Below are 21,573 nucleotides of genomic sequence, written 5' to 3'. Positions count from 1 at the left end.
GGAGGACAGAGGGCAGACAAGAATGGTTCTCGTGGCTTAGATGGACAATTAAGTTTGGAGAACTATGCATGCGTGTGCCCTTCACCCCAAGCCGGGTTACTACTAGGTTAGACACTTCCAGTTTGATGTCTATTGAAACTCGATCGTGGCGCTCTTACCATGTCGTCTCATGCAATAATAATAAATGATCATCTACATTGCTGTATACTTTAGTGAACAGTTCATGCATACAAATGTTCAAAGTGGATTTTGAAAGGATGAGCAAAAGCTTTAATTTAGCTGGTAAACATTCATTGAGTTTGTAAGTTAATTTGTGCATTCATGTGCGTGTAGCGCTGTGCAGACACTATGTAAATCCCATGAACTCATTCATCATGAGGAGGTATATGTGTTTGATAAATAAAGTACTTTCACTGCACCACCACAAACAGAATAATGAGCTTTAGGGGAAAAAAAAAAGAAAAGCAAGCTTTGTTACTAAATATATATATACTCAGTCTCCTATAAGAACTTTCTAATTATCAACGTATTTTACAAACTTCGAACAGATGTTTCTCAGTACTTTTCACAAGAGTAGAGCGTATTTTTCATGAATCTACGAAAAGACGGATTGTGGTGACGCTAGGATAGTATATATAGTGTCAGGCAGGCTACAACTATGCACGCTGCAAAAGTGTTAATATTAACACACCAAGGCAAAACTTCAGCTTGACCATAATTAAAGCAAGCTAATTTTAAGATATAATTTTGCATGGCCCCCGAATGATACTATAAACATTAAAATGACCATTGGAGGCTGACAGTGAATGACATTCACATTCTTGGCTCCTCAATATTTTTATTTATTTCGAGGAGGCGGTGTTCCCCTGGATCCTTCGACGCTGCGTTTGAGGAAAGCAAATTTCTATATGGCTGGATGTACAGGGAAAATGACCACCTTAGTACACACCAATACTAGATCAGCTACGGATTGCACAAAATCAAGCTTAACGCCGACTACACCAAAAATGGAACGCAATTCAGATTTGAGAGCCCAAATAACAAATTAAAGAGTGATTCGTTTTTCTGATCGGCGTTACAATTAGTTTGCAAAAATATACAATTCTCAAACGGTTGATAAATTACTCTGAAGACATGAATGCAGGCTTTACGTCATTTCCGATTTCCTTGGATGCGGAGGTTTTGAGAATATTTTGATAAACACAGCATGAGCGTGGTGAGTTCTTGACTTTTAGTACTTTACTCAAATTTAATTTAAAAGCAGATCAGTTTAGACCTACTTTATTTATAAACCCAATCAATACGTTTTAAAGGATTGTTTTAATTTTCCTTAAGTGTTTGAAGAATTGACGTTTGAAAGACTTGTCACCTTGTGTTAATGTTCTCATTTAATCTATTTGAGATCTGTTTCTCTTTATAAAAAATACTGGTTAACATAAAACTGGGGACGATTAGTATCCTTAGCTTGATGTGAAAGGTACACGGAGTTTAGCATCTATTCTTTCTTGAAAAATGCCATCAAGGTGAGTAATATAGTGCAAGGATGATATCGGTTGCTTCTGTCGTTTATCATAGGTTTTATTTTTCTTTGTGTGACCATTGTTTACTTTATGCCATTCCTTCATGTATTTGACCTCATATTAATTTGAGGTCTGTGTCATTAAAACATGGTCATCAATCCTGCAGAAGAGTGAGTGTAATTAGAAAGCAGCATGAACAGAATACTTCATGATTTCAAAACAAGCCTTGAGTATGCTTGGTCAAGCTTTGGAATTTGCTGATTAGTAGAAGTGGTGATGCTGATGCTATTTTTTAGCATTAAATGATTGAGTATGTTCCATAAAGTAGCAATGAAATAACTGGAAATGAACTGAAGATGTAAGAAAATGCTATCATTAGATCTACTTTTTAAGCATAGTCTTCTTAGAGATTATATATTTTCCATTGTACTCAATACAAGTTTTTGTTTTATGTTAATTAAATTAAAGTGTATTTGTTAAGACAGCCAAATTCAGAGAAAAAAGCTTAAAAACAAGCATTTGAAAAACAGTTAGCAATAAGAAATGTAATAACATATAATTCTTCTTTTTCTTAGCATTCCATTTCCTTCAAGCAGGAATCGGGTAAGCAGATTACTTTGATCTGAAAAAATGTGTAATGACATTGACATTAAATATGATGCTTTTTTTTAATAGTAGCTGAAATCTGTTCATTGATGAACACTCCTAGCTAGGCTTAGGTGATCTATTTCACAATTAATTCTGAAGCAGAAATGTTACCTAAATTGCTTACGGCACATAAATTCATTTGTGTTTACAAAGCTAAAGGTATCCTTTATCATGTTAATTAGTGATCAAGGCAAAGTACTTTAATAGACAAATAATTATCATCATAGTTTCATTCCATCACCTTTTGTCTTTGGTTTACAAACTGTCAGGATCACAGTTACTGTGATCATCAAATTTCTGATGCTGGACTGCAGAACAGCTCACACAGATATGTGGCAAAATGCAGGAAAGTGTTATCTGGCTGAATTAAGACTATTTGAATGTCTGAGTTATAATGGTTAATGCTGTGTAGGAAGAGGATAAGATGAAGATTTTTAGAGGACATTGTTTATTGTTCGATTATTATATACCAAAGCTACTTGTTACTCTCACACTGTGAGGCTAATATTCATTAGTCCACAGCTTGTACCAGGTTTGCTGCTAAGACTTTTGAACATTCACTTTAGAACAATTTATTTACATTTGTTACTTACAGCACATAATGACAGCATCTGGAGTGCAGCCTGGGGACGCAGTGATCAAGATTCGCTGGGAGCAGAAACCATTGTCACAGGTTCGGTGGATGACTTAGTGAAAATCTGGAGATGGTAAATACCGGTTTTTTGAAAGAGGATTTATCTCTTGTACCCTCCTCTGACTGTGTAAATTATGTGCCAATTTGCTTAGCCATTCATCAGCATTTGATTTTTCCGAAGATTTTTGTTTTTTGCAGGGGGATGAGAGGCTAAGATAGTTGTCCTTATATTTTTAAGTCTCCTGTTTACTTTTCAGGAAAACTGCTTACTGTAAGGAATTGTTTTCTTTTAACATACACAGAACAAGGTTGCCTAATACAGTGGTTCTCAAAATATTACTACTTACTAAAGTAAAAAATATGGCAGACCACCAAGGCCTAAAATCACTCTGTACCATGAATTTCAAATTTAAATTGTCGCATTTGTTTCATTACAATTCAAAACTAAATGAACTCTTGTTATAGTAGTATAGTAATAAGTTTACATAAAATTACCTACTTCTTAAAGTACACATAAAAATTAAAAATAAAGAAGTGCACACTGCACTACTAAGGGTAACAGATGACACAGTTAAATGACATGATGCTCGTGCTGTGACATAATGACTTAATTGGTAAGCGAGCATTTTATGAGAACAAGCAGTTGGGCATCGCTAAAATTAAAACTCACATGAAATCAATACTGGACTAATTTAGCGTATCTGGCAATTTAAACATCACTTTACTCAGTTTACTGACATATGATGATTGTCAGCTGTGGACCACCTGACTTTTGCGTGCGGCCCACAATTGGTCTGTGAACCACCATTTGAGAACCACTGGCCTGGTGTAATATTTCTATGGAGGATTTTCTGACCTACAAAAACTTATTATATGACATCTTTGTACAGTTCTAAAGTAATTGCATTAACACCAGTTAGTTTCCTACATTGTTAAGGTAATCAAATGCATAATTTGAAGAAAGACATTATTTCCTATTATAGCATGTGAAATGGTTGGATTGAGATAGCTATAAGGCCTTTCCAGAAATGCAAACAGATTGCCTTACCACAAAAGCTCTAACCTTTGGGATAGATGCTGTGTGGAACTAGATATGGTGTAATAACTAGTGCTGAGAATCCATAGTGGGCAAATCCATGCAAGGAATGTACAGTCCCAATGATGATGGATATCTTGCACTCGGATTTTGAAGTACTTTGTTATGCACAATGAGAGAAAACTTAAACTAGACTGTCAATCATGATTTGGCTTTTTAACATTTAGTGTTACAAAAAATTTTTCTTAGGCAAGGAGAAAAGCTAGAATTGCGACACACATTGGAGGGACACCAGTTGGGAGTGGTTTCAGTGGATATCAATTCCACTGGGACATGTATCCTTTTGATTACAATTGACATTATTATTATTACCATTGACATTATTCCATATTTCTCTTTGCATGATACTGATGATATCAACTGACCAATCAGTTCTGTTTATCATGTAGTACTCCAAGGAAGCAACCACATTGTTTGAAATAAGAGCTGTTGTCTCTCTCCTCTTTTTTTTTTTTTTTTTTGTGCATTTATTTAGATCTGTAGGTCTTAACACTCAAATAGCCGCATTTATTGGTGGAAATTTTTGTATCCATAGTTTACCCTTTTTTAAGACATATTGGACATCAAGTTGGGCATATTGTTAATGTTCATCATAGCAACCCATCTTAGTTAAGGGCTTGTATTTTTCCTTGCTGGAACTATCTCACTAAACATCTAATATTTAGTCACTGCTGGGTCTAGTTAAACATCTGAATAAAATAAAGTAAACCTTTATGCGTGGGGACATGTTTGACACTGCATTTTCTGCCTTAACTAGAACAAAGTGGCTGCTTCCAGCAGTCTAGACAGTCATGTGAAAATCTGGGACTTAGAGAATGGCAAACAAGCAAAGTCAATTGATGCTGGGCCAGGTAAAGTTGTTTCTGCATATGCACATTGGTATTTGCATCTTTACTCAGAGACTAACCAGGTAAAGAAAACAGAAAAAAATGTACCCTTTTGACACGCACAAGTGATTAATCTTGGAATTTTTTATTAAAGTATTTTGAGAGAATTAGTGTGAATGTTCCTGAGAATCTGTACTTGCCCAACAGAGTGATCTATGGTGTTACAATAGACACAGATGTTTAACTTTTTTATCTGTGTCTATTTGTGCACCTTGATGTGAAAACATTAACACAGGATCCATTACTATCTCAAAAATGGACTAGGTGAAAAAAATAATACAGGCACAATCTTTCCGAATAGCATTTCAGCAACTGCTATGCATAAAAAAAAAGATTAACAAGCAGAAAAACACAAAAAAAAAAAAACCAAAAAAAAACAACCAAAACCAAATATATGGCACAATTTGAAAATGCCCTATGCTCATCAAAATTTTATGTATGATGCCACTGTTTAATAAATTTAAATATGCATGGACACAGTTTCTATATGATACAGGAAAACCACATTCCATAATCTGTGGAAAATCTGCCATAGTATGACATTACAAGCATTGCATGTTAGATGGTTTGGAAAAGCAACTATCAAGATTAAAATATGCACTATTTAGACTGTTCCTTACATGAACAAACGTTCAAGACTAGAACTCCATAAATCAAAATGATGGGGAATTGCTTTTTTGGATTTGATAAATTTAGTTGGACGAAGACAGAATGAGGAGAAACTTTATAGCCATCCTTTAGTTTAGAGACTGACAAAAGCAGTGTGCATAAATACCATAAAAATCCATAAAGAAACTTTTCAGCAACCGTCTGTGGCTGTCTTGTAACTGCTTGTGCCAGAGGAAGTTTTTCGATACAGAAAAACAATTTTCCCTGACTTACATACAAAAAAGTCCTGTTTAAGTGGACCCTGTACCATAGGCTTAATGTTACTATGAATAAACCTTATGTGTCTGATTGACTTCTAAAGCATCTATAACTGGGATGGTGGAGGTCAAAGTGTTCACACCAGTTTCCCCAGGCACACCCAGTTCTTTTTCCAGCTTGCGAACTTCATAATACAGTTTCATATGTTTCAGTCTGGAGCACTCTGTTTTGATTTTAAGTAGTTCCACCTCCATTTCATGCTGTTTTCTTGCAGCTTGCAGTTTCACTTCCATAAGTTCAAGTTCCATGTCAATTTTTTTATTTTCAAGTGTAAGTCTGCTGCCTATGCTGTCATTTATCAGTTCTGTCCTTTTCTCTTTTGCTGCCCTGGCTGTCTCCCTCTCATCAAATGTATCTCTTCTTCTTTTTTCTGCAAACCCCGAAAGCCTATCCTTTGTAATAAGATGTGAATCATGGAAAATGTGGTGTTTCAAGGTCACTAGCTGTACTGAATGTTTCTTGCAGGCATATATTCTTGGATGCTGCCTGTGTAGGTTTGGTCTTGAGTAGGCGCTTCCATGGTGCTTGCATGGTTTCTGTACATATAAACATATTTGGAACATAAGTATTTAGTATGAGTAAAATAAAATAGTTAAAAAAATGTTTGAGTACATTGATTATATTTTTATAAAACGCTATATTTTTCACACAATGGTGGAAGGGACGAGAATAAAAAGCATACATTCAGAAGGTATTTTGTTAGAATATGAAAATGTGAACCCACCTGTGCAGAATTTTAGCATAAGTAAAACGATATAAAATATATATTGGTGTCCATTGCTTGAAATGGCATAACTTATTTATTACTTCAGAGTAAATGGATCTAAAAAGATTACTGTAGCAGTTCTTCCTTCTCTGCTTGTAACGAAACATTCAGTCTTTCCTTAGTTTTTAGAAGCATGGTACAATTATCTCATTATCTTACCTTGTGAAAGATTATTAGTTTTTGAAAAAGCTTGAATGGGGTTTATAAGATTGGATTTGAAAATGACCTAACATCATAAACCGTCTGATTTTAATTAATCATATTTCTGCAGCTTCTCTTAGAAAATGGCTAACTGTTGAACACATGCTTCATGTTTTAGAGTGACAATAAAAGCATAACTCAATCAACACTTAAAAATAGAGTGTTAAAATTATATGTAAAATCTCATGTGTGAACATGCCTACATATGTTGATGCACTCAGAGTTTAAAAATGATGGAAAATATATATTTTTAGTCTCATTTGCACTTTTTATTCTTCTGTACTACTTAATAGTATACCTCCACTATGGTGGACCATACTTTGGGCTGCATCAAAACTGTTGGAGCCATCATCATGCCAGTGTTCGTCTTGCTCTGAAAATTATACTAATAAAGTAACCTCAACATTTACAAAAAAAAAAACAACACACAAAAAAACAACCCCTCAGATCTATGTCCTTTGCACTTTTTATGCGTAAGTCTTGGGTGGAAACTGTCAGGTAGCCTTTTTGGAAGCTTCTTTGCAAGATCTTTATTACTGGAGATCACTTTTTTTAATAAGTGATGCAGCAACTCACCACGTGCACATTTGTTCTTTGCACATGCTTGATTACATGAAAAAGTTAATTGGTGAATGGGGAGTAGTCAGCATTGGGATGAAATCTTATCTGTCCGCTGTTTTATTTAATTGCTTATTAAATACCATTTGCAATTCATCTTGAAAAGTAGTTAATTGTATGATTTATTATGATGAAAAAAAGGTTCAAGATTTACTTTTAAAAATTGTTAAATTTCTGTAGTGCAAAGTATTTTGCCCAGTTTGAATTATAATGTATACCTTTGTTCTGAAATGTGGGATCATACTGATCAGTTGACTCCTCTCCATCTGGAAGGTTAAACTTTAATGATAAAACACAGTTGGCACACAATTTGTACTTGGTACACATCAGGATTACATATGTGAACATCTACCTGGTTTGCATGAAAAATATACGTGTGTGTGTGTTACTAGTCACAGCACTGCTATAAATAGCAATATTAGAAAATTATGTTTAATAAATCAATCCTTTTCTAACTATAATAAACACTTCTGTAAATGGTAAGCAGTCACAATTAGACCAAATAAGAATTTACACTACAGAAGGCAGTACTTTTAAAAAAGTAGTTACACAGTTTAGAATCAGTAACTGCAAATTCTAGTACCGGTCCTATTATAATGTTAGGTAGTCTTTGTTGTAAAACGGTTACAACAGCTTTGTCTAATTGAACTCTTACCATCACTTTCATTCAGAATGTCGTTGTCCTCGCCTATGATATCCAATATAATATCAGTATACCAGGGCTTCTCGTCTGTAAGCCCGCCACATGTCGAAAAATTTTTCCTGGAAGTTTGAAAGGCCACAGCACATGCCTTAAGTTCGAACCATTTTCGTTTTATTTTTCGCACAGGTCGGTTCATTCCCCACCTCTCATTCAACATTTCCGTCACCTCTTGCCACATCAGATTTTTCTTTTTGCGCGTTACTTTCACGTTTAATTTATCAAACAGCGTGCTGTAATGTTGCGCAACATAATCTATTAGTGTCTTCATTTCTCCATCAGACCAGTTGGCACCTCGAACTCGCCTTTTGGAAGCCATCGCCTGCGCTGCCAAAAATGGCCATTTGTTGCGCGCGATTTTTGGTCGCGAACGGTCTACTTCACTGTTACACAAGCATTTATGCCATGTCTTCTCTCAAAAATGGCATCAGTTAGTATTTGTGTAGAGTATGGTTCGCACAGCTATGACACTATATTTTTAGACAAATTATTACTTCTCAATTCATTATCATCTAAGCATGACAACTAACATTAGGTCAAGGTGATCGGGTTGGTGTACGGCAGATGCGCACTTACGCTAGTTGAAGTTTTGTCCCAGGGTTATTCTAAACGTATATCAGATTCACTCATCATTTCTAACTAGATACATGAACTTGCTTAAGACTGTCGTAATTAATGAGATAATGTTGGTGCAAAAGTAGTGATCTCTGTGGCCGCACTGCGAAAATATAGAACACGACAGTCCATTGGCTAATAATAATAATCTCCCTCTACGTCACGTTTACAGTGCCTTGTTGTTATGGTCAGTGTTAAGGACGCCTTTAACCCCTCTGCCTTCCCATTCACTAGCCCCAAGTAAAAAAAAAACAACAACAACAATCTGTTTTTTTCATTTGATCTCTTTATTGACTTCATCATTTTGACGTGATGGAGATTTAAGCATAATATTAACAAAGCAAAGCAGGATATACAAACATGCTATCATCCCTACACCAGGGGTGGGGCATTAATTTACCCAAGGGGCCGCATGAGAAATTGGGATGGTTTTAGAGGGCCGGACTAATATAGTTAACTCAGTTTTACCCAAAACTGTATATATAGTATATATCCTGGCGGGCGGGCCGGTCAGAGACAGGAGGCGGGTTGGCCTTTGCCCAGGTCTGCCCTACACCATACTGAAGCCGCAACCCTTCTCTGCTAATGCCTTTTATTTATGCCTGTAGTCCAGTTGTATTTTTTAGACTAGTGCTGTTGTACAAGCATCTTATGCACCTGTCTGCAGTCTTGATGCTGGTAACGTCACAATATTTTGAGCAGGGGTGGGCAAACTATGGCTAACATATCTGATGTAGTCGTTAGAGAGCATCGGGAATGAATGCAATCAAAGGAAAGGCTGGTTTCAAAGTTCTGTTGCGAATAAATTCAAACAGCTTCAGTTTACACAAAAATTTGGTTAGTGAACGCCATGATGTAATCTTTAGTTGTCCATTCCATTATCAGTAGTTGTGTAGTCAGCTGGGTTTTTAGTATTTTATCAGCTTGCCACTTGGGACCAACTGAAGGAGGCTGCCCAAAACCGAACTGGAAAAAAAATCTTTACACTGCACTCTCACCATCAGCAGTCAGTCATGCATTCAAATGTACACAGCAATAGAAAAAAAAACCAAAACATTGATAGTATGATAGTACTGTAGTGTATTATAATAACATTACAATGCCTGCCTTTAATTTTACTATGTCTGGTTCTGTTCATGTTTAACTAATGTTAAAAAAAAAAATTATCTTATTTTGCAGTGGATGCCTGGACCATTGCATTTTCTCCAGATTCCCGCTTCCTTGCATCAGGCAGTCACACAGGAAAAATCAATTTGTTTGGGGTTGACAGTGGAAGGAAAGAGACATCACTTGACACCAGAGGAAAATTTACATTGAGCATAGCTTATGTATGTGTGACAAAACTAATGTTTAAACTGTCTTATAATACACTAAACAAAGCACATATGTTACATATTATTAGAATGGTCTTCGTTGCAGCTATCAAAATACCCTCTATATATGTGTGTGTGTGCGCGCGCGCACCATATATATTATAAATTAGTGATCAGTTTGGTAGGAAAGTGTACCAAAACCTTTTCACCAGCTGACTGCTTTATTAGTTTATTTTGTTCCCAATCAAATGTGTCAGTAAAGTACAATGAATTCCAATTAGACTGCAGCTATTATCTTTTACAGAGCCCAGATGGAAAGTACATTGCTTCAGGTGCCTTAGATGGAATAGTAAATGTCTTTGACATCTCAACTGGAAAACTTATCCACACCTTGGAAGGTAAATAAGACTTACAGAATGATCTTGAGTGATACTGGGTACAAGAGCAAATGTAATTGGTGACTTAAATCTGCAGTAAAACTAACTTTTTAAAAAAACTAAATGCAGACACATTTATTTCTAAGAAAAAAAAATGACTCTTGGCCAAAATTTGAGGATCAAGAAGGAAGCTGAACCTGTTGTCATGTTTAACAGGTCATGCCATGCCAATCCGATCGCTGTGCTTCTCCCCAGACTCCCAACTTCTGGTGACGGCATCAGATGATTGTCACATTAAGATCTATGATGTGTAAGTGCTAAATTTAAAGCTCTTCATATGTATTGCATGCAGTTTTGAGGGCATGTGCTATGAAATGGATATACAGATTTACAGGCACTTGAAGGGTGGGATACATTTTTTTGGAGAAATTAGCTTTTTTTTTTTTTTACATTATACATAGCAGAAATGTATGGAATAAAAAAGCATGAAAGCAAAGGCAGGTTTACCTATGTAATTAGGTGAAGAGAATAAATCTTACTCTGTTTTATTGTCACTGCAGACAGCATGCAAATTTGGCTGGGACATTGTCAGGCCATGCTTCTTGGGTTCTGAGTGTTGACTTTTGTCCAGACAACACCCACTTTGTTTCTGCGTGAGTATCATGGCTGTTACAAGAATTTTTTAAAGAAAAAAATTGTGTTGTGTAGATTACAACATATTGCACTTGACAACACAGCTTGAAACAACCGATCTGCTGACTTTGGCCATCTGTATATGGACTAGGACTGCCTCTACATCAGCAAAGTGTATATTATCACTATTTCAAAAAAGTTATATTCTTCTCACAAATATTAAAGAGTATTTTCAGATTAGAATGGCAAAGAGGACCTGTACTGGGCTGCCATACTAAAGAGAATTTCTGGGTTGAATAGACATCACAATGTAGAGTCGACAAAGCGGAATACCAGATGAACATTACATGAAGCCAGAAACTTTAGAGTGCCAAAAATAATTATTGTTGTATTTGTCACTAGTAAATTACTCTTAAATTGATGAAGAACCTCCCATTTTGCTTCAAGACTGATTTGCTGGAAGACTAGCAATGTGGACTTGACCACAAGGGGTGCAAGGAGTCTTTTATTTTGGTGGGGCAGGGGTGTTTTTGGCAAGCAGAGTAAAGGGGATTTTTAAAAGGCAACTGGACACCCGGGAAATTTATAAAAGCTAATAGCGTTAACAAAATGACTAGAATTATTTCATGTTATAATGTTATAATTGTCTTTTGGGGAGTCCAGTGAGTCAGAATTGGTTGGATACTGTCTGGGTGTGACTACTGTACTGAGTAAGGATTTGATTTGTCATGGACATACAGAGTGCAAACTTCAAGCAATATGGAAGTTCCAGGTTTGTTAAAATATTTGGTTCTGTACAGGTCATCTGACAAGTCTGTAAAGATCTGGGATGCAGGAACAAGACAGTGCATCCACACCTTTTATGAGCACACGGACCAGGTAGCTGTTGCTTGCTTTGCGATTGATGCTAGCTTTGTTAATGAACTGATTTGTTGCTTGTCTTAAAATCCTGTAATTAACAATAATAATCAACAATAACCAACTTTATTTGCCCCAGTGGGCAATTTAAATGGAGGTGTGCTCTGTTTTCAATATATATGAAAAGTATATCAGCCTAACCTTAAGTGTTCCATTTACAGGTTTGGAGTGCCAAGTATAGTCCATCTGGAACACGGATTGTGTCTGTTTCTGATGACCGAGCCATCCATGTCTATGACTGCCCTACATAACTGACATAATATGATGGACTATCTATGAAGAAACTTGAGATTTGAAGTTAAGCTACTAAAGAGTTTGTGGCAAACATGAACATTTACTTTCCTGGACAATATTTTTTAACTACATGATGTACATATGTGAAATTAAAAAAAAAAATTAAGATTGTGTACAAGACTATTTATCTCTTTTATTGTGCTGATAAATTCTTGTGGTGCAAGAAGAGCAATGAAAATTTGGACTAATTAGAATATGTAAATGGAAAATAAATCTTGATGACATAAAAATATATGAATACAGCTGTGGTCTATCACAGAAAAATATCATTCACAAATGAAAATTCAATAAAGCACCTCAACTTGAAGTATGAACATAGAAACATCCAAAATGTTGGTATGTCAACAATAAAAAAAAATTGCTTCACCTTTGGAAGCTTTTTTGCTATGTGCATCTTTTAGTCATCAGCAGCTCACACCAGGAATTGCTATGCAGAGACCATGAGGAAAAAAAATGTATCATTCCCAAATAATCTTCACGGCAAAGCTTTGTGTAAAGTGTTGATGATTATAAGCTGCCTTATGGCACTATATATTAACATCTGGTAGTTTAAAAATCTTCTGTTTTGTCTCCTGTTAGATAAAACAATTATATAGCACAACTCTTAAGAATGGCACACTCCTCATGGAATTTTAAATAATGAGTTTTAAATGTTCCATTCAATTAGTAGTCAAGAAGTCTTTGTAAAAAAAGACATATGAGAAGACAGATGGCGACTAGAGGCATTCTGAGAATCAATTAATTGGAAGCTCTCACTGACAGTCTTTTTGCAATATGTGAAGAACAACTTCTCTGCTTTTGTCAGCACATCATCAAGGTCCAACTTGAGGCTGAAAAACATAATGAAGTGTGAAAGCAGCTTTTCTGTGGGTGGATGAAAGCAAAGGTGTAGCTGGAACCCAAAATGTCTCAAAACACAGCTTTGTATCTAAAGAGTTCCACCTTGTCACACCTCTGGTTGAGAATCATTGTTGCCATGCACACATTGCTGTCTTACAAATACCACACAAAATCCGGCATTCAGAAATAGCAGACTGCCCCAAGATCTCAATCTTGTCTATTATAGGGTTAATGTGCCCATGACAAGAATTTTATATTCAGCTCTCTTGTTCTTACTCTTACCTTTAGGGCCTTATAGCTTGGATAAACAATCAAGGGAAATAACAAAAACAATGTTTCAGATGGCACAAAAATGTATGCATGTGCTTACTTATTGATGAAGCCAAACACCATTCCATTATCTGTGCACTTGACGAGCTCCTCTCTACACTCCATTAAAATGGCTACACACATGAAGACTTCAAAGGTGTACTCTTTCTGGGTTACCATATTGGTAGAACGAGCATCACCACCTGCCAAGAGATAATTGAGCTGATTAATTAGTAGAGTAACTATGTCAAAAGGATTAATATAAATTGAACTTTTCAGGTATGCCTTTGTGCAGGTCTAACAAACAGTATTACAGAGAGATACAACTGCTAAAGTAAAATAAAGATGTTCTAGATTAACCCTGACAGACTTTTTTGTGATGTGCATCATTGCTCTATTTTATTTCCTGGCAAGTCTCTTTTGCATCCATTTGTGTATCCATAGCCTTAATTTACAAGAAAATCATCAACCCAATATATGCATGAAATTTCTCACACTGGTGAAAGAGCTTACCTGTGTTTGCAAATTCATTCATCTCCTCCATCATCAGCACTCTTTCAGCCACTAAGCTACCCAGCTCCAGATGATGGCTGCTCAAAATCTCAAAGCATCGCAGAGAGTCCAAGAAAGAAAACTCTCGCTTGAAACCCAAAAGAAGCCATCTGAAGTGCAACAGAAGCTGCTTCATTAGTAATTACACCATGCCATTTGCCACAAATACTTCAAACACTTTACAGGGAAGTAGTTTGTTATTTCAGGAGGAAAGAAAATGAAAGTCTTGTTTATCACCTTTACCCTGTCTTTGGTACCAATTTGTTGTGTCAGCTATATCTTAGTTATGTAACACTTCCACTACATTTATTATTATTCAGAACTAATCTTCAAATACCACCCTACTCCATCACCTGCACAAGCTAATGTTTTTATGTCCAAAGTAACTGACTTCTGCAATGTGTTTTACCTCTGGGCTGCAATAAACTTCTTTTGTGCAACCTTTATTAAAACTACAATAAGCTTATTCTCTTTCCAAAAAAAGTATCCATTTCTCACTGCTTTTGCTATGTACAAGCATCACCAGGAATATGACAACAGCTGTCATGTGGCAGAAGGACCAAAACATCTAACAAAATACACATGCCACAGCCTACACATGCATACCTGTGGCAGAAGAATAAGTTGCCCATGTCATGACCCTCTAAGTGTTTCAACAGTGGTAAGTCTGTTTCTTTCAGCAACATACGCACCAGATCTAAAAAGCCCAAATTTTTAAAATAAATCAAGACATGCAATTGATCAGGTCCTTCAATAAATTTACTAATTTCAAGGTGACGACTTTCTCAGACACTGTAAGTAGTCACCAGTAGTTAAATTAGCATTTCGAGATACCAGCTGTATGACCACACAATGGACTATTTGTCTCTGTGTCCCCATACTGGTAAAGGGCTCTTCTCCATACAAAATGCATCACACTATCTCTGTTTATACAGTCACTGCACATTCAACAAATGCATAAACATTCTATATTCACTAGCATAGATGCACATGTACACTCATGCACACACACAAAGACAGAGACTACACATTCTGACCATGGAGAATTAAAGTAATTTATCATTCCTCTCAATGTGTTCTTGATTATAAAATATGCCATGAGACATGCTTTGTAATCTCTGTAATTACTAATTAAATTGTAGAACTGACCTATTTTGTGCACCATGCCTTCCTCCATGAAGTCATTCTCCACCTTCTCCATATACTTTTGGAAACACCAGTATGTCTCTGCCTGAAATGGAATAATCTACAGATGTTATCAATAAGCTGAACATCTTCAGTTATCCACATTTCAGAGAATATCCACAAACAGAGAATATAAACCTTTAAAAAGGGGGGAAAGTAGAGAATATTCCAACCAAATTTATCTGCATAAAACTGACACAGCAATTCTGTTCTGTCAGTCTTGAGATGTCTAAAGCCCTTCATTTCTTAATGGAGCAAAGTGCCAAAGCATTAAACCTTTTTTAGTGCACTCAAGTCCCACTCTACTGGCAAACAAGTATGAACTTTGAATGCTGATCAAAATTCCAATGTCCCATATCTTCTCCACAAAACCACTGGTTTCCTATAATCTTCACAATGACACAACTCTTGTGAGCTTGGTCAAACATTCAACAAGATTTGTTTGGTGAGAAAGGGCCTTTAGAGACTAACAACTGCTAACGTAGGGTAGAAATACGAGAAATGTGTCATCCATATTTGATCTAGGTTGTGACTTAATCGTTCTGTTTAAAGTTGCACAGTGAAGCATCCCAGTCCATACACACAAACACATGGAGTACCATTCTATGCACACATACATAAGCCCCTCCAAACATTCCCATAAAGGCAGGCAACGAATTTTGTCTTCCTTACCTCAGAGCCCAACACATACAAGAATCTTGACAGAACATCATTCATTCCTTGAGCATATTCCAGCTGGTTATAAGCAGCAAAAGTAATGAGAATATCTCGCAGCTGGGTCAGGTGTGGGTTTGCATGGCCCCTAGGAAAATGATAATTATGACAATAATAAATGTATATTTGTATAGAGCTCTACTCCAACACTAGTGTCATGCTCTGCATGCTAATCAAGTACATTAATAATATGAATGGTAGAACTTGTACAACAAATGAAAAATGTGAAAGCTACAGATGATATAGAACAATAGCCAGACTAAAACTTAAAGCCTGAAACTCCAGAAGTTACTTGAACAAGTATATTTTAAGGGCACAATTGAAAGACTCTATTGTCTGATGATAGATTATCACTTCTGTTGAATGGGCGACTATGCATTTATCAGAAGATTTTTGTCCTGTGAGTGGAAAAGAGTTGAGTATCTATGGAAGTACCCTAGCCTGGGCAAGGTAGCAGCCTGTGTACAGATGCCACATGCAGAGAAAGAACCGCAAGCCTGAGACGAGAACTGAACCCAGGACAGCCAGCCTTCACTGTATTGGTGACAGGTACTGTTATGCCACCGGACCGACCTATGCCAATTGTGGAAGTACAAAGACGCATGCTTGTGTGCTGGTAAGTCAGAAGGTGCACAGCCTGCATAGAACCAAAAGGAAAGTGTCGCAAGGCTTATATTTTAAACTACCCGACAAACTATCCCAGAATTAAAAAGAGGCAACACTTACTTAAAGAAGTCTACATCGCGGTCTGTTCGTGGAACATCTTTGTCGATGACTCGTATAGATGATCTCAATTTATTAATATCAATCCTCTTTTTGTTAACAAAAACCTGTCACACAGATGAAAATATAATTTTCTATGCTTGCAATAGCAGGCTAAAAGAGAGTGGGAGTACCATCCTCCTCAGCACAAAACTTAAAATGTGGACATAATGACCTCAGTACAAGTCTCATTATGATCACCTGTTCTGGAGACTGGTCTCCTGTGAAACTTCAGTGAACTCTTCAGGAAAATAACTTCTAAACAGTTATCAAAGGAATGAGTTTTAAAAGGTTACAACCCAACAGCTATTAAATCTGAGATGACTTTTCCTATGCTAGCACACACATTTTTACACAGCCATCCTTTACTAACTTATGTTCTACTCTCTTACCCTAGCTTGTAGCTGAACAAACTCTATCCGTTGTTGCATTTCAGGAGCACTGTACTCATAAGCCAAGTCAGCATGACCAAGAGAAGTGAGATCAATTGACCCACTTTGAAGGACAGCAGCTTTACTATTGAGGGCATCCATTGCCTGCTCCATCACTGGTTCTGACAGTCCGACATCAGGATTTAGCACTGGATTTTCCTCGGGAAGCTGATACCGCGCTACAATGCCCTGCTGTAGTGGAGTTTCTAGATGGGAAAATGTAGGTGAGAGCTACATAATAATTAGCACTCAATATAACTGATGGGATTGAGAGCTAAGATGTGATCTTGTTTCTCTTTTCAAAATAATACTTCAAGTTATACCTTCTTCTTATACAGTAAATGTTAATGCGCATAACAGAAATTTTATGAAGTAATGATTATCTGTTTGTTGCAGCAGCATTTGATAAAGTCTTAAGCAAGACACATCAACCATATAATTTTACTAAAATTAATTTTTTTATTTTTAACAAGCCTTATAGAAATTGTAGGTAACAAAATATAACACAATAATGTATTACAGAAATCAAAAGCAATTTTGTTGACTTACGACCAGGTTGTGAACTAAGCACCAGTAATATTTTCCATCTTGCTTTCAATTCATGATATTTGACGATGTTGTCAAGCAGAGTAGCCTCTCTTTCTCTGAAATAGCAAGCGCACTGTCAACGTGTGATAGACATATCTGTTCCCCTTCCCTGCTCTCATCTATGATCACTTACAGAACAAAATTCTACAGAATTATTAGCTTGAAAGTTTTATACACAACTTATATTGACTATGGAAATGTTACCTTGCTGTAGAATTGCAGGGATATAGTCCAAACAGGAATTTCCACACTTCCTTTCTAATTTTAGGTTGAACTCCACCTGTAGACACCCAAAGACACACCCACACACACAATATTACTGTGGACAGCTAGATAAGCACATCTTGCAGCATAAGATGAAGAGTAATTGTTTGGCTGGCTTATTTGACTGGAAAGTGCTTTCACTTGTGACATTACATTATCTAGCAGTGGAGTGGGTGGGGGAATGATGAATGTGAAGAAAACTGGAGAAACCACTAAAACCTCCTGAAACAAAGGCAGGTAAACATGTACCCCATCCAGATAATCATACATATGCCCTTAGATTAAAATATAAATCTACCTAATGATTCTCACTGTAGTACTACTGCCAAGGGTTTTACCACTATACTATTGGACTGCCATGGTAGAGAAGACAGACATCAGAGTGTTTGTAGCTTGTGGAGATTTAGCAATTTTCTGTTATGAAACAACAACCCCCCCATCCCCCTGTTTTCAGATCATCTTCTGCTATCTGCTGAAAGAACTATTCTTAAGATGTGTTGCACATTGCAGAAAAAAAAAGAAAACACACAGTCACATCACAAAAAACGAGTGAAAGCTGACTGTTAAAAGTTTCTCTCTCTCTCTCACACACACACACATACAGAGATATGCATGCAAACTGCATTCCATTAACCACTTCCCAAAGACTTAAGTTTCTCACCTAAGAAGACTGATTTTCTCAGCTGATTCTCATCTACTAAACGCCCATCACTGTCAAATAATTTATGAAACTGTTCTGGACTTAGTGGACTTGTGCGGTTGCTGACTGATACATAGCCTTCCACATCAACATTTGGAGGTTGTAGAACAGTTGGCATTACATCCACTTTTTCATAAGACTCATCATCACTACATGGTCTGCAAAAGAGGTAACATGTATTTTTTTTTTTTTTTACATATAAACAGGTGCACTTATACAATAAGGCATGTGTTAGCTTAGCCATACTTGTGGTTAGGCATGTTTGTGTCTTTTTATCTAGTAAGACTACAACATATTACTGAATGGACAACTCCTACATTGTGAGTCCTGAGCTGGTATAGCACTGACTATAACCTGAACATTCCAATATAATAATAATAATGAAAATTTTGTGTGCTTTTCCAATAATTTGCTCAGAGCACTTCAGAGACAGAAGTGATAGACCTATCTATATAAATGGAATCACTAACACTATGCACCCATATTGATTTGCATATAACAGACAGGCTCATTTCTATAACAGACATACCTACTTATACACCAGGTCAGGACAGGGTCATAGTGAAGTCTCTGTTCTGAAAAAAACGCATCTTAAGTTTGGGCTTAGAGGTGGTTGAGAGAATTAGAATGACAAAAGCCGATGGGTAATTGGTTCCAAGTTGATGGGGCTTAATAGAAGAAAGACCTCTTACCATATATATATATAGATCGTGTATGTGTGTGAGAACAATACTACTGGTGTTCTTGCTGACAAAAACTAAACAATTTTTTTAATGCATCCTAATAAATCATACTATCAATCATTTAAGAAGTACATGTATACAGGCCTGAGGAAATTGGGGGGAGGGTCTGGTGTAACCGGGCCTGCAGCTGTTGGGCAAGCCCTTGGTCAGTAGATTTTTTTTTTTTCTTAATCTTTACTCTTTCTTTTAACATTCCTCACTCTGAGGATTTCTTCCATGGAGCGGGGTACTACTGGTTTGATCCTTTAACGACATTTTTCTTCATTTACTGACCACTGAGGTGTTTACTATCTATATATACTCAAGTAGTGATGTAGATCCTAGTGCACTTGTCCTAATGTTTGCAGTCTATATTACGTTGATGAATGAAATGTAGATACATATATTAACACACAAATTATAAGCTTATTATTATATACTGGAAAATAATTTACGATTACAATTACATGGGGTCCGAAGAAGTCGTCTGCCCCGGTGCCCCTGCTGGATCTCGGCGGCCCTGCATATATACTGGAATACCTGTTTCTGTGATATGGGAGGTATACTGATGTTACTTTACAGTTTGTAGCTTATGTTTATATAAATATTTGATTACAAGAAACTAGTTAAATGCATCGGTATTACGTAGTAGTAATAATCTATAACTATACCTGGTCAGCAGGTAACGGGCTTCGGTCATATTTCCGCAAGGTAGTTCTTTTCTGGATGTGCAAGAAGTTTCTTTTAAAGACACGTGCGTACACACTCACACTGTCCTTATGTTGAATTTCCTGTTGATTGATTTGTATTAAGAGTATGTTTCCCTTCGTAGATGACAAGAAATCCACCATGGTTTAGCTAAGTTTCAAGCAGACGGCATTTCCTCTAGCAGTAACAGAGGTAAATATCTTGGCTCTGTATCTCAATCAAAACGTCACAATGAGGTCGCTATACAATAATAGGCCAAAAGGAAGTGAAATGGTGAAAAACACACTAATAATAAAAACACGTTCGCTTAATCACTCGGTGTTTTTGTCGGTTTGTCATTGTGTCCTATGCTAGAGTGATGTCCCTTGCTGGGCGGACCGGAGGGGAGCATGGCGTGGACTTCGACACAAGGCCTGCCAGATCATTTGGTCTTGCCCGGCCTAGACAGCCTCATGCTGGAAAGACTGGAAATTCAATATATGTAGGAGTTTTTTCCAAACAAATTTATTTTATGTGAATCATAATAACGTAAATTTTGAGGAACAAGGAATTAACGTCCATTATGGGATGGACAGGCCTCAAGTCATGGCGTAGTGCCAGATGCTGCCAGTGTACATGTTAAAAGTGTGAACACGCTGTGGAGAAACAACCGCTTGAGCCAGCAACTAGCCCTGTAAACAGATGCACATGCACACAAAGGACGGTGCGCTCCCGCACACACATCGAGACACACTGTTGCGAACATATTGACGCACCCCGCTTTCCTACCAAAAATAATTGTGAAATAAAACAAATCAAGGGTTTCTATCAATACACATAAATAAACAGCGTGCAGGAAATAAGGTTTAAGAATCAGGGTAAAAGTAAGTGATCGATTTTTGTACTTGCGCACGTTAGATATAATAATTATGCAATAATAATTGTCTTTATAATTAGATTTATACTAAGAGTGTACGTTAAAACAATTCAACATACTTTTATACCCAAAAGTACGACTTCTTACCAGTCAATAGCATGTGTCTTATATTGTTAACTTTGTGACTGAGTTTACTTTGATTAAAGCGTTTAACAGGATGATAGATTTTTCATTTGTGAAACCTGCTGACTGTGCTGCTCTCAAATATTTTTTTTAGATTATCTTAAGGGTTTCCCTATTTCTCAAAAATATTTCCTGACTTTCAAAAGTCTGCATAAACCCTATATTAATATACCTGTGTTAAAAAGATCATAACAGATGACAAAAAAAAAAAAGTCCACCACAACTGAGTTACAAGGGACCATAGACGTTTGTATTTCTGCAATCACGAGTTCTGAATTTTCAATAACTCTCATGTTTAAAAACAAACCTGCAATGAATGAAAGCACCTAATGTGTCTACTGTTTACTGAAACTATGATCAATAAATGTGTTAAAATGAGCCTCAAGTGAGAAAAAGTTTGAATGGGTTTGATGGCTAAATGTGGTATAGTCCCGAATCCCAATGCTGGTACAGATAGATTATTTGTAGACAACAACACTTTTTTCAAAAAGGCTGTCAGGTAGTGGTTCTCTGATGGTATGGGTGGGTTCAATGTTATGACTGAAAGAAGTAAAGAGGGCTTGGAAACATCAGCATTATTTATTGCCCTTTAGTAAACAGTCAACCAGATGG

At 36.6% G+C, this 21,573-nt stretch overlaps 3 protein-coding genes across 7 annotated transcripts; 1 reads left to right on the top strand and 2 right to left on the bottom strand.

The window, feature by feature from the left end:
- The first annotated feature begins 1,101 nt into the window (after nt 1-1,101).
- LOC112557007 (WD repeat-containing protein 61-like) lies at nt 1,102-12,260 on the top strand. Its single transcript, XM_025226570.1, has 11 exons — nt 1,102-1,216; nt 2,096-2,123; nt 2,764-2,875; nt 4,088-4,173; nt 4,663-4,749; nt 9,792-9,940; nt 10,230-10,323; nt 10,519-10,612; nt 10,863-10,955; nt 11,736-11,814; nt 12,015-12,260. Exons 1-11 carry the CDS (start codon nt 1,208-1,210, stop codon nt 12,102-12,104), a joined length of 921 nt encoding a protein of 306 aa, XP_025082355.1. The 5' UTR covers nt 1,102-1,207; the 3' UTR covers nt 12,105-12,260.
- LOC112557008 lies at nt 4,852-9,763 on the bottom strand. 2 transcript variants are annotated; one of them, XM_025226571.1, is made up of 4 exons: nt 8,574-9,763; nt 7,516-7,563; nt 6,978-7,052; nt 4,852-6,248 (listed from the first exon to the last, which is right to left on the bottom strand). In XM_025226571.1, exons 2-4 carry the CDS (start codon nt 7,561-7,563, stop codon nt 5,718-5,720), a joined length of 654 nt encoding a protein of 217 aa, XP_025082356.1. In that variant the 5' UTR covers nt 8,574-9,763; the 3' UTR covers nt 4,852-5,717. The 2 variants fall into 2 exon arrangements, with proteins under 2 accessions (XP_025082356.1, XP_025082358.1); XM_025226573.1 differs by lacking the exon at nt 8,574-9,763 and adding an exon at nt 7,953-8,567.
- On the bottom strand, nt 12,261-21,336 carry LOC112556998 (TBC1 domain family member 15-like). Of its 4 annotated transcripts, XM_025226550.1 has the most exons (14): nt 19,886-21,336; nt 19,682-19,760; nt 19,022-19,062; nt 18,454-18,650; nt 17,733-17,808; nt 17,490-17,584; nt 16,902-17,146; nt 16,474-16,577; nt 15,706-15,835; nt 14,998-15,079; nt 14,455-14,545; nt 13,810-13,958; nt 13,358-13,499; nt 12,261-12,977 (listed from the first exon to the last, which is right to left on the bottom strand). In XM_025226550.1, exons 1-14 carry the CDS (start codon nt 19,912-19,914, stop codon nt 12,818-12,820), a joined length of 1,620 nt encoding a protein of 539 aa, XP_025082335.1. In that variant the 5' UTR covers nt 19,915-21,336; the 3' UTR covers nt 12,261-12,817. The 4 variants fall into 4 exon arrangements, with proteins under 4 accessions (XP_025082335.1, XP_025082336.1, XP_025082338.1 ...); XM_025226551.1 differs by lacking the exon at nt 19,022-19,062 and having other exon boundaries at nt 19,886-21,334; XM_025226553.1 differs by lacking the exon at nt 19,682-19,760 and having other exon boundaries at nt 19,022-19,067; nt 19,886-21,332.
- Between the last annotated feature and the right edge of the window lie 237 nt (nt 21,337-21,573).

Source organism: Pomacea canaliculata, linkage group LG2, assembly GCF_003073045.1.
Source record: "Pomacea canaliculata isolate SZHN2017 linkage group LG2, ASM307304v1, whole genome shotgun sequence".
NCBI lineage: Eukaryota > Metazoa > Mollusca > Gastropoda > Architaenioglossa > Ampullariidae > Pomacea > Pomacea canaliculata.
This window is presented reverse-complemented; position numbering and strand designations above follow the sequence as displayed.